At 38.7% G+C, this 14,135-nt stretch overlaps 1 protein-coding gene across 1 annotated transcript; it reads right to left on the reverse strand.

The window, feature by feature from the left end:
* Positions 1-80: 80 nt before the first annotated feature.
* On the reverse strand, positions 81-13,195 carry LOC139983151 (uncharacterized). Its single transcript, XM_071996533.1, has 4 exons — positions 12,983-13,195; positions 2,294-2,353; positions 1,413-1,718; positions 81-1,148 (listed from the first exon to the last, which is right to left on the reverse strand). Exons 2-4 carry the CDS (start codon positions 2,346-2,348, stop codon positions 964-966), a joined length of 546 nt encoding a protein of 181 aa, XP_071852634.1. The 5' UTR covers positions 2,349-2,353; positions 12,983-13,195; the 3' UTR covers positions 81-963.
* Positions 13,196-14,135: the final 940 nt, after the last annotated feature.

Below are 14,135 nucleotides of genomic sequence, written 5' to 3' on the forward strand. Positions count from 1 at the left end.
GTGGCATATTTATTACACCACAAATAACGTTATCAAAACAAAAGACGAAACATTTTAATAACGTTTAAAAACGTTTTAAAATTGTTGCATTCCGAGCTGTCCTGCATACATTTTTATTGAGTGTACTCGCCTGTTCTCAGAGAGAGCGAATCAGTTTTGGCTTTACTATCTCACTCTGGTGTTCACACTACACAATAGTAAAATAATACACATGCAGTACAATTCCTTTAACTTTTTACTAAACAACAGCACTAACACGCTACAGTATGTATACATCAATTATCGGCTAAAAGCTACCGTTTATTCAATAACACAGTTCTATAATTTGCTGGTTGGTAATTTATCGTTCATTAAGTTACCGTAAATAGAAAACATAACAGTAAGTGGTATGCGATTACTTACGACAATTTCCGCAGCCGTTTGCATTCTTGTGCAAACAACAGTACTCCTATGACTTGGTCCTGAGTAAGTTCTTTTCCATTGTTCGTTTGTATCTGTACTTCCTCTAAGGTGGACGATACAGGCACAAGTTTTCCATTTTCCAGGGTTATGTTATTTTGGTTTGCCGAGCTAAATGATTTTAGTCCGAGAATGGTAGTCTTGATATAAGGAAAACACATTTTTGAAATTATTAGACAATCGTGCGCAGTCAAGGGCAATATTTGGTCATATCGATGACTTTTAAATTCCTAGAGTAAAAAAAAGTACATTTTTCTCTACATTTGTGACGGACACGATAGTTCATGCAAGCCCAATTGATGTACCAAATGATAGAACTTTAAACCGACGAAAAATATGGAAAAGTTAATATGTGAGATATCGTTTGCGATTATATGAAAGGGTATAGGAATCAAGCCTGTGATTGACTTGCTCGGAGTCGTAAAATCACTATCAACTGTTATTATTAATATCATGTAATCCAATTACAAACACTTCTCGTTGCATCAGTACTGAAAAAAAAACTTAGAAATAATAGCTTAAATTATCGAAGTATAGACTTGGTCTAGTCCTTGCAGCTTCAAAAATGTTTAAAATGATGCTATCTACATAAGCTGTACAGCATTTGTATCTAGCTAAATATGTCAATTTACTCACGTCAGAAGTCAAAGATCCGTTGAGACGGCGTTCCAGTTTACCAAAGTTATGATCTATCGGAAATGCGTAATCCCAAAGTTCACAGAAGATTGAAGTAAAAATTAAGAAAGTGTTAATGTATATTAAACTCTTCATAGTTCATTGGTTACTTCTGCGACTCTGTCATATAAGTTAATTGTTATGGATTTTTCAATTGTACCGTTGGATTGCTGGTACGGTAATTACACACTGTATACATTTTTAAACCTAGAAGTTGATGTTTATTATACATATGGTTGATATTGTACCTGAAGTGTTCTTCAGAATCATACACTTACCTTCTGGTTCCTGTATAGACTGATCATCACCTGTACACCGTTTCCCTGTATGAAGCTCGAACATTGTTTGCACCCGTTTCTGTGTCCCATGGAGGTTAAGCACTTTCAAAGCACGCAGAAGAGTCGTGATATCTCTTTCTGTGATTTGCCCTCTCTCCTCCATATAGCGAATCATAAGGTGATTGCGACTATTCTTACTTTGCAGAAAATCAATTTTAGCAGGCGGATATTGAAAGAAGGTTGCAAGTTGCAAAATATTCTCTTCAGTTAAGATATCGGCTAATTTAGCTTTGAACCTACCAAAACCTGGCAAAATAATACAAAGAAACACAAATAATTCACTCTCCATATATTCCGGATCAGGTGTAAGGGACTTTATAACTAATTGATGAATAGTATAATCCAGATGTATTGAATTTAAGTGAAATACATATTAATCCACCAAACATGTGGTCGGGATCCGATCTAAGATAATGGTATCTCTAACCATATGTAGGACAAAAAAGAAGGAACCGACAAACTAAACAGTTCGGATCAAGCAGATTGTATACCTGTCTAGGAGACTGTGTATAGTCAGGATGTTAGTGAATGTTAGAATAAACCCATGGAACATAATTTCCCAGATGTTAGTGAGCATCTTGGGCAAAGAAGTGTCGTTTGAAAGCTTATCAGTATAGCCGAAAGACAAATCAACCCTACTCCCCCCCCCCCTCAAAAAAAAAAAAAACGAGAGACATCCATCCATAGAGCTAAGAGTCAAGTTTTGACCCACCGATGTATCTAACTGTGAAAGAGATTGACTGCTCGCATTAGAGACTGAGTTGATGTTATTTTTATGATGTGAAATTTCCAATGGCTATTCAATATAGTGACAATCATACCTGTTGAATTCTTCTTCTTTGCTGTTTCTTCCACATACTTGAAACTGGTAGCCATCGTACCTATGAAGATTTGAATAATATAGCATTTATATTTACTCCAATTTATATAAATATAAATATAAACAAATATAAGTAAAGGTATAAATATAGCTACCATAGTTGTATATCATTTTGAACTGATGTTTCAATAAAAACGTTTACGGCCTTCCAAACGACGTCGAAAATGTGTAAAAGCATTACGAAATAATTTAAAATCAGCGTATCATCCAAAGCGAATTGAAGTTAAATATCACAAGAAAATGAATTTGATCAAAATGGATCCTTGATGCTGATGAGGTTGAGGGATGAAAATGGTTTTAAAAACTTAAAAGTCAGCACATTATGTTGTTGTAGCGTTGTCTAACAGTTCCAGCAGAATAACGAGTTAGCAATAAGTAGCCGTTTTACAATGAATTCTCGCAGATGAGGCCTATGTATTATTTGTGCACGAGAAAGCAGGTATTGTATATTAAAATATTCCAACAGTCTTCACTATAGCTCACTCTGCTCAGCTGACATCGACACGACCGCCGAGACATATTGTTGTATAGTTGATCAACATGTATATTATTGACTCTGACAACCTCACACTGACAACCTCACACTGAACAACTGATGATCCCGAATAAAGAACTGATTTCTGTTAAGATTCAGTATTTGTTTATGCTACATGCTAGTTATATCCCTTGAATGAATTTGTTCACAGGGAACAGCTTTAGTCGGTAGCCTCCGTACACTGCCAATTACCAGTTGGAAAAACGTCACATATTGAAGATGGTGTTGATAGAACCTTTGCCAAATTACAACTGTTAATTTCAAATGAGTTGTCCCAAACTCTTGGGTAACGTCGGCCAATTCAACACGACACAGCTTGCTTTAAACCCATGGTTAGTGTGATTAACGAACAGTTTACATGGTTCGTGAATTCCTCTTCCTCATCATAAGCCTCCTACTTATCAACATCTTCATCCCCATCAATATCGTCAATATCGTCATCGGTAATATCGTCGTCGTCAATATCGTCGTCGTCAATATCGTCGTCTATATCGTCGTTGTCAGTGTCGTCGTCGCCGTCAATATCGTTGTCGTCAATATCGTCGTCGTCAATATCCTCATCATCATCACCATCATCAATCATCTCTCCCTCCTCCTCATCATCATCATCCTCAGTATCATCATCATCACCATCCATATCATCATCATCATCATCATCATCATCATCATCATCATCATCCTCCTCTCCCTCCTCCTCATCATCATCATCCTCAGTATCATCATCATCACCATCCATATCATCATCATCATCATCATCATCATCATCATCATCATCATCATCATCATCATCATCATCATCTTTATACTCATTTTCATTATCTTTATCCTCCGCCACATCTTTATTATCATCCTTCGCTAATACATCATCATCATCATAATCATCATCCTTACCATCTCCCCTTCTCCTCCTCTTCATCATCATCATCCTCGTCATCATTATACTGCTCCTCCTAAATGTCATCATCAACATCATCGTCATCATGATCCTCATCCATTCTCGTTATCTTCATCATCATCCTTATCATCATCTTCATGCTTTCGCCACTTCATCATCATCATCATCATCATCATCATCATCATCATCATCATCATCATCATCATCATCATCATCATCATCATCATCATCATCATCATCATCCGCCACATCATCACCGTCTCCCCTTCCACCTTATCATGATCATCATCCTTATCATCCTCATCATCATCCTCATCCTCATCATCCTTATCATCCTCCTCCACCTTATCATCGTTTTCATCCTCCGCCACTTCATCATCATCATTATCATCTCCCTCTCCTCCTCCTCCTCATCATCATCAAAATCATCGTTATCGTCATCATGATTCTAATCAACTTTATAACCATCATCATCATCATCCTCCTCCTCCTCCTCCTCCTCATCATCATCCTCCTCCTCATATTTCTCCTCCTCATATTCCTCCTCCTCCACCTCCTCCCCGTCAATATTAACATCCTAATTATCCTTATATCATCACTTTATCCTCCGCCACATCATCATCATTATCCTCTTCCTCCACCTACTCATTTTCATCATCATCATCGTTATCATCATCTGCCACACCTTCTCATCATCCTCATCCTCATAATTATTTTCATTATCATCATGATCAACATCCGCATAGTCATAATCCTCTGTCTCTACATCTTTACATACCCCCACCCCCCTGTACCTCATCATCAAAGCCTTCTCCCCCACCTTCATCATTATCATCCTCCTCCTCATCCTCATCTTCTTCTTCCTCATCATCATCATTCTCATCCTCATCATCTCCCTGTCCTCCTCATCCATATCATAATCCTCATCCTCATCATAGTTCTCCTCATCATCATCGACATGATCAACATCACTCACTTCCACGCCATCAACACGTCCTCATTCTCGTCCTCGTCCTCTTTATCATCGTCATCGTCATCCTCATGTTCATCCTCCTCCTTATCCTCCTCGTCATTGTCATCGTCATTATTATTATTCTTTCAAGCAAGTTATGTTGCTCTCGGCAAACACACAGACACGTCGACATATTGACTCTCTTGAAGTTATCATTCTCTAATGTACGATCTATTGTATCAACATTCACTATGGCTTATCCAATGAAGTATTCACATTGTTTCCCTCATCAATCATATGACTAACACTTGCATATCTCTCATATAGAAGGTCACTTTGTCAAGTTGTATATGTAAACATCTGTCATATGACAATGTAGGACATAGAAAGGTCTTTATTTTAACGAAGAAGCAAAATATAATCAGACGGCAATCATTTGATCTTTATTATTAATGGTGACGCACCATTTCTTTGACACTATTGTTTACCGATCGACTAGATTGTTTTACTTGATGATATGTTAACTAGGTTGTATTGACAAGTCACAGCTATTTTATTGCAATCTGTACAACAACAAAAATTATTAGTTAAATGAGTAATACAAAATATGTTTTACTCTACCAAAATAGCTAATGTATATACACATAGCCTAAAGATGAAATGTGAATTGAACGGTTAAAAAATAACGGTTAAACGGTAAAAAACGGTCGTCACCACAAATATATTCTAAGACTTACGAGTGTATAGTTTTTTTTTTGGCAATGTAATGTTAATAGATGTATTTGTCAAGCAGCGTAATAAAAAAACAAAAAAAAACATTGATTTATATAACTTTTCGTTTGTGTTGACCAAGTTGGATAAAGAAAACCACACGAATTTGATGTTTGGGGAATGTTCTTACGTAAACAATAATCAATCTGAAACAAGGATTTTTTTTTGATTCTCTCTCCTGTATTTGTCGATCATTTTACGGATTAACACGCCATCTGTCAACTTGTTTTCTTCCTTTTCTTCACCTTTGACCCTTAATCACAACTTTTTTTATATCTCATAGCGCCCTCTACTCTCGTCTTTAAATCCTTCAGAACATTCTCCCCTTCTTCGACCAAATGTCGAAACCCAGGTAAACCTATCACCATAACTGTTAACCGACTGAACAAAAAAAGTAAAAAGGAACCCAATGCTCTATAATCAACCCTACACTCAAACTACATCAGGCTACTTAGCCTAACAAATATAATCCCAACAATGTATACACTGTAACAAAAAAGAAAGATTTTCCAAAACATGTTCTTTTCAAAACCTCCAAACATCATTAGCAACAGATGACTCAAATTTAAAAACAGAACTTACTAACACTTAAATTTAAATACTTCTACTCACACAACTCCAAATGACACACTTTTGTGATATTTCTAATCACCTCACCCCTGCTGGTCTTAATCTTTACCACTCTAATATGGCCATCTGGACCAGGAAACACTTCCTTTATCCTTCCTAATGGCCACTGACCTCTAACTACATCTTTTTCCATTACCAAAACTAAGCCATCGACCTTCAAATCAACTTTTTCCTTATGCCACTTTTTTCGACGATTTAAGGAAGGCAACCACTCCCTGAGCCATCTTTGCCAGAAATGGCGCATCAGCTCCTGCACACGGCGCCATCTCCTCCTTGGATTATATTTTGTGCTATCTACAATTTCCTCTGATGCAAATGTTCCACCCATAGACCCATGCAGGAAATGATTTGGTGTCAATGGGGTCATGTCTTTGGGAGAGGCTGACACATACGTCAATGGTCTTGAGTTAATTATACCTTCAGCACCAACAAAGGCTGAATGAAGCTCTTCATCGGTCACGTCTGCATCACCTAGAACTGCCTGAATAGCTCTCTTACTTGTCTTGATTAGTGCTTCATGAGCACCACCAAAATGAGGTGACAATGGGGGTAAGAAATGCCACCTCATCTGACCCGCTGTCACCTCTTGGACCTTTGATTTGTCAATCAACCTGAACAACTCTTTTAGCTCCCGAGACGCACCCACAAAATTAGTTCCATTGTCTGAGAAAACTTCCTCAGGCTCACCTCTTCGACTCACAAATCTATAGAACGCATTTAAGAACGTATCTGTATCAAGACCATAGGCTATTTCTAAATGTACCGCTCTAGTACTTAAGCAAGTGAAGAGACACAAATATCGCTTAGTCCTCACACGACCTCTTCCCTGGATAGTGAGAAAAGGTCCAGCATAATCAACAGCAACCTTAGAAAACGCCCTTAAGGTCACAGTCGCCCTTCTCTTTGGTAACGGTGCCATTACTTGTTCACCACCCTTAACGCTTCTCAACTTACACTGGTTACAATTAGTTTCGCACTCCCTGATCTCTTCACGACCATGTACCACCCAGTACTTTTCACTTATCTTTGACAGAATATAATTAGTACCCTGAACGTGATTACCATCGGTATGATATTTCCTAACTATCAAACGTGTCAGAGCATGTTTGCGAGGGAGAATAACGGGGAATCTCACATCATATGGCAGTGTCTCAACGACACTCAACCGACCAGTCATCCTGAGCAAGCCATCGTCATCTATCTTAGGCAACAAGGATTTCAAGGCACTGTTTGAACCTACAGCACCACCCTTCTTAATATTTTCTATGTCTCGACTGAATGCGTCCTCCTGTGCGACGCACACTAAATAGTTCTCTGCATCTTGAATTTCATCCAGCTTCAAAACTTTACCCTTTGATCTATCTTCACTCTTACTACGACAATTGTTGATGAAACGAAACACATATGCCGTAACTCTACGCATTCTTTCCCAACTACTGAAACGACAAGGGTTTAACTTCCACTCGTCAAATGTTGGTACAACCACCTTCCTATTCATCATTGATACCACTACTTTACGTTGGTCAGACCCAACCACATCGTTCACTGTGTTTACAGGCCAACATGTCGGATCACCATAAAGAAACTCAGGCCCACTCGACCATTTTTTATGCTCTATCATCTTCACAACCGTTGTACCCCGCGAAGCTAAATCCGCAGGATGATCTTTACCCGGCACATGACGCCACTGTGCTGGGTTTGTCAAATGTTGGATCTCCCCAACTCTATTTGCAACAAACGGCTTAAACAACTTACTCCTCCCTCTTATCCAATAGAGGACATTTTGACTGTCTACCCAAAAGACAACATCTTCTAATCTGTAGCACAATACTGATGAGATTGAACCAGCCAACTTCAATCTCAACATGGCACCCATTAATTCTAATTTAGAAATGCTAAGTGCTTTCAAAGGAGCCACCTTTGTCTTGGATGCAATGAGGCGAACAGTCACACCACTATTTGTCTCACTTCGTGCATACGCTACAGCAGCATATGCATCCTTACTAGCATCAGTGAATACATGAATGGATGTTTTACCACTCTCATACTCAATACATCTAGGCACCACTACTTTGTCAAGGTTTTGCAAATCGCTGACCCAAGCTTTAACCTTTGATGCTAACTCTTGAGGAATTTCCTCATCCCACAGCACTCCACTGGACCAGATTTCCTGTAGCATAATTTTTCCAGTAGTGATGATAGGCGACAAAAAACCTAGCGGATCAAAGAGACTTGCAAGCTGACTCAATATGTTTCTCTTTGTCATCTTTTCCAGACTTCTATCTGGGCCTTTGAACACAAACATATCACTCTCAGCTAGCCATGTTAACCCTAAAGCCTTGATTGATGGCCACTCACTATCAGTTATTTTAATCTCTTTAGCTCTATGCTCTACAGGAATAGCTTCGAGTACCTTCTTTGAATTCGATAGCCATTTCCTTGCACTCATACCAGCCTTTGCCCACAACTCTGTGAGCTCACGATACAACTGTATAGCAACATCTTCATCCTCTACACTATCCATACTATCATCCATGTATGTGGATGTTAGAACAGTTTCAGCTGCCCTAGGAAACTGTTCCTTGTAACGCTTTGCATTTTCTTGTGACACTTTTTGGGCAATGAATGGTGACACATTCAACCCAAAAATCAATCTGTTGAATTCGTAAGTGCCTGGTTCCTTTTGCACATCCAGATCTCGCCACATGAACCTGAACATAGGCCGGTCAACCTCATCTATCTCAATCTGCAAATACATTTCAGAAATGTCGCAGACCACCGCTACTTTGTCTCGCCTGAACCTAAGCAAAACATCACAGAGGTCATTTTGAAGTTTTGGTCCATTATTGATTACATCATTTAAACACAGATCTCTATCTTTCGCTGATGCATCGTAAACTATCCTAACCTTAGTAGTTGTTCGATCCATTTTTACCACAGGAAAGTGTGGAATAAACCACTCTGTACTAGATTTAGGTTCCTCTTCATCTACTTTCCTAATGTAACCCTTATCCAAATACCCTTGAATGACACAGCTATATGCCTTGCCTAGTTTTTCATCTTTTATCAACTTCTTTTCTAGGCTTTCCAGCCTTTTCTTTGCAGACACGTGATTATTTGTAGTCATGTTTTTTCTTTCTTTTTCTTTCCATGGAATTCTTACTTGGTATCTACAATTGTCACCTCCAGCCATCGATTCTATAACCACTCTGATGGCCTCCTCTTCTTCTTTGGTGTGACAAGTTACTTTGCAATTTAAGCCCATGTTATCTACTTCCCAGAACTTTCTGAGAGTTATGTTCACTTCTCTGTCAACAGTGCAGTGGAAAGTGCTCACTGATCTGGTGTGGAATGCTCTCCTAGCTGCAGGAGCAACAGGTCCCACACAAGTGTATCCTAATGGGGTGAGCCTGGCGATTGGTTCGCCTGATCTGCCCTTTACCTCATGGATTGACTCGTGTAAGCCTGCATGATCCAAACCAATCAAAATATCGACCTTGTTTCTGCTGCCTAGAAACTTAGGAAATTCAATATCCTTCAAATGGTCCCAGTCTCTTGAGACCCTGCACCAATCAATGGGCTTCAGTTTACCACATACATTTTTAATTGTTATCGCCTCAATCCCATACTGCTTCTCTGGTCTATTTAGTGGAGAGATGTCAAATTTAACTGGAAAGGACTGAAACCTTTCCTCTTTACCATTTAGTACCGTAGCCTTGACCTCTTCCGGCTTACCATGTATCCCTAATTCAGCCACTAAATCTTCATTCACATACGTCTGCTCACTTCCATCATCCAGGAAGGCATTTGCCTCTACAACCTTACCATTTGGTGAAGACACCAAAACCGGGACTACCCTGAATGATATTTGACCACACGCACCTGAATGAAATGTGGGCCTAGTACTACCACTTGTATTATTTTTAGATCCAGATGCACTTATTGCATTATTTTCAAGATCACAACTCCCTTTAGACATGGGCTCCCCTTCCTTGGTTCCGTGTAACAATCTGTTGTGATTTTTGCTACATCCATCAATATTGCATTTCATTACCCTGGTGCACTGTGGTGAGAAATGTTCACCCAGACACTTGAAACACAGCTTGTTTTTTGAGGCATAATCCCACCTATCCTCAACTCTCATGGCTAGGAAAGAATTGCATCTCCATAACTTGTGGGTGCCCATACTACAACAGGGGCAGTTGGTAGGGTCACTAGGGTGTGCCTTTACACTGGCAGTGTGATAACTCCCCTTGTTTTCATTTTTCTTTACATCATTCTTCCTCTGATCAAACCTTCTTTTGTTTTGTTTTTCTATGTTCATTTCCAGTTGTTTTCCAAACATTGTACTTTTAACTGATGCTTGTTTTTCTAGAAATTTGATCAGGTCGTTTAAGCCAATCCTAGCCTGTTTTGTAAGAATATCATGAGATGCATTACTCCATCTGGTTTGAATATGGATGGGCAACAGATTTTGAACTGTAAGCAATGTATTACTGCAATTCAAATCGTTGTCATACCCCAATTTAGATAGAGTGATTTTGCATTTGTTTAAGTCCCCAATTAATTCCCACAAATCTTCGGAGCTTTCGACGGTTTTACGTTTTTCCAACTTTGATGTCATTGCCCCCAGAATCATGTGTGATTGCCCAAATTGAACCTGTAATATTGCCAATGCCTTTTTGAACCCACTTTGTCCCTCAAACTCACAAGCATTGATAGCATTATAAGCCTTGCCTTTGCAAAATCTCAGTAGATGTTGCAACTTGGTAAATTCACAGTTCAGTTTACTAGCAATAAGAACATTGAATGCATTTGTGAAGCTGAAATAATTACCTGGTTCACCATAAAAACATGGAATTTCTATTTTTGGAAGTTCAAAGGCAAGTTTCAGTGATTCAAAGGGACTGTTCTGTTCTGACGCCCCCACTTCTAGTTTTTGGGTATCAGTTTGGCGTTGTACCTTTGTAGTTTGCTGAGCATCTCCATTTGTCGTCACTGCTCGATCCAGACTTGTTAGTTGTTGGTGTCCATCTGACGCCACTGCTCGTTGATCCGTTGTGTGCGGCAATCGTCCGTCCACTGTCATTTGTTGATCAATAGTTTGTTGCAGTTGTCCTGCTGTTGCTTGTTGGTCCGTAGTTGGTTGCAATTGTCTGTCTGCTATCATACTCGTTCCTGGAGAAGATTCCCCTACCAGATCAGGTCCCTCGGGTAAGGTTTCTGTTACCGGTGCAGCAGTGTTCCTAAGAGCTGATCTAATTTCGGTCACCATCTTCCAAAAGTTTTTCTCCACTTCCACCATCCACTTCTCCGCTTCTACGAAAGCCTCATCATCTTTGATGGTAGAAACGATTTGTTCATAAATCTCTTCTAATTTGTTGAAATGGTCTTCTGCCTTTTTTAGCTGTTCAGCAATCAACTCTGAGTCTTTTTCTTCCTCCTGTATCAACCTGATACAGTTATTTAGTGTTCGAGTCAGTTGACTCTTCTTGTTTCTACGCAATTGTTTCAATTCATCCATATTTTGGTGGTATTATGTTGAAAAGTAATCACTTATATTGCTAAGAAAATGTCAATCTGGTCACCAACTTATTGACAGTCGGCAATTCAATGTCACTCTGACGTATCTAGTTAGCATCGATAGAAATATCCCGCTGATGTATCCCAGTTGTATTATCCGAAATGTCCCGCTGAGATATTTTATTAGAACAACTTAAAATGTTCCGACTTTATTAACCTTATCCACAGCTAGCACAAGGCATTGCTCTGCCACACTAATCCATTGAGGCGAGACCCGTGGAAAATGTCACTCTGACGATCCATTGGTATCATGTAACAAAATGTCACGTTGATGATTGTATGATTAATTAACATCACTAGCACGGAATTGTCACTCTGACTTGTCTATTTTGTCTTGCTTTTTTCAGTAATGTCACTCTGACATATCTAACTGCGCTGAGGAATGTCACTCTGACATATCAACCTTACATTGAGTTATGTCACTCTGACATATCTAATTTGTAGCCTATTGGTATGCAATGTCACCCTGATTAATATTGCTAACTTTACTCACAGTTTTGCATTTAATTTTTGAGAATGTTACGATGTCTGCCAGCTTTATTCATAGTTGGCATAAATAATTTACCTCGACTGTCCATCTTCGACTGACGGTCATACTGGTACACAGCCACAGTTACCCGTACACTTTGGCAGCTTCGGGCCTACGCTAGTCCTATCGTAGCTTTTCTCGTTGGTCGAACTTTATGCATGTTCGTAAAAACAATCCAGTAAATCCGCGGTCACCCGTTCGTTTTATGACTTTTGGAAACTATGATTCACATGTTTCCAACCTCGCTCTGCTACCATTTGTTCTTACGTAAACAATAATCAATCTGAAACAAGGATTTTTTTTTGATTCTCTCTCCTGTATTTGTCGATCATTTTACGGATTAACACGCCATCTGTCAACTTGTTTTCTTCCTTTTCTTCACCTTTGACCCTTAATCACAACTTTTTTTATATCTCATAGCGCCCTCTACTCTCGTCTTTAAATCCTTCAGAACAGGGAATATTCTCTATATGGCAAACGACATTTCCTTTACTTTTTCAGACTTCTTATCCGAAATGGATTTTGCAGAAAGGCAACGCATTCTGCGTTGCTGGATAGATATCTGAATACATTCTTAGAAAAAAGTAGGCTGCTAAATTAAAGTATCTAATAGCAGGATCCAGTAGATGATGACCAATCATAACAATATACGGCATAGCAGTAAAGATAACGTATCTATATGTTTGGTTTGTTTATTAAATACAGTTTCTACATAACATAAACTGCTTCACTTACCAATTAGAAACTTCTGCCAGATACTTTCGATAATACAGATTGATGATCAACCCTTCTCGCATAAGCGATGGAATCTTTAAGCCGATGGTTATATAGAAATAACGACAATGGCGTCAACCTACGTGGGTGTGCAGCCAACACGTAGTTCTAATGGCATTTAACAGTATTTAACTTGTAAATTGTGTAACGAGTTATTTTTTGTGTTAAGATCGTATGTCTTGTTTATCTTGTTCGTTCAGCCGTTGAACGTTTGTAAGCTTGGTCTTATACGCAACCAACGTAAAAGGCATTTACATACTTTGAGCATTCCAGACCGTATACTGCAGTAGAATAGCTGCGATTTGTAACAAAACACATTCAATTGCACGTAAAGCTCTGTTACTACGACCAAGATATAGAAACCAAGTTATGATAGGAATTGATCAAGTTTGAATGCGCTGAGATTTTAAAACACAAGGTTAATGTCTGGCTTCACCATTAATAATAACGATTAAGGGATAGCAAACTGATTGTATTTGTGAAAAATGTATTTTGGTGTGAACAATTTAATGAGGGTTAACGGGATGACTGGAGGAGGGTGAGTGGTTAGACAGGGCTAAATATGTAAATAAAAATAATCAATTCTTTGTAGTTTTGTAGAGGAGACTCATGGTAAATGCGATAATTCATTCGATAGGTGGAATAGAGGAAGGGGTTTAATTTCACTGAATGTTTTACACACTTGGTGTTAAAGCATGCACGTTATTCATTTTGCGTTTTAAATGACAGTTACTGTGGATACGGTATGTCATGAGCAGGACGCTTCGCTAAAGTAGTTTATTATAAATATCAGAAATGTATAATGGAAGAAAGGGAACAGGAGAGTTGGGAAAGAGGATAAATATATACAGCGGTAATAAGTCATGAGAGCTTCAGTATTGGTATTTACTTTCCTTAGGAAGAGAATAATGTTATTGCTGAGAGTGTATCAGGCTACTATTTCTTCTACGAGGAAATGGAGGTTTGTGATTCGAATGTGTCTAACATAAAACTTCAATTGTAGATTAGTGGAATTTAGCGATTTACACACCACTGTAAAGATTAATGAACCAGACATTGGCTGTATGCATGACTACACATAGATGTGTGTAGGATTATGTACGGATTGCTGTAT

This window comes from Apostichopus japonicus, chromosome 16, assembly GCF_037975245.1.
Source record: "Apostichopus japonicus isolate 1M-3 chromosome 16, ASM3797524v1, whole genome shotgun sequence".
Lineage (NCBI taxonomy): Eukaryota > Metazoa > Echinodermata > Holothuroidea > Aspidochirotida > Stichopodidae > Apostichopus > Apostichopus japonicus.

Coding starts and splice junctions, on each gene's coding strand:
- LOC139983151 (XM_071996533.1), bottom strand. CDS start 2,348: ATGGCTACCAGTTTCAAGTATGTGGAAGAAACAGCAAAGAAGAAGAAT. Junction 1,719..2,293: donor AAAGAAGAAGAATTCAACAG/GTATGATTGTCA, acceptor TTATTTTGCCAG/GTTTTGGTAGGTTCAAAGCT. Junction 1,149..1,412: donor GTCTATACAGGAACCAGAAG/GTAAGTGTATGA, acceptor CATTTCCGATAG/ATCATAACTTTGGTAAACTG.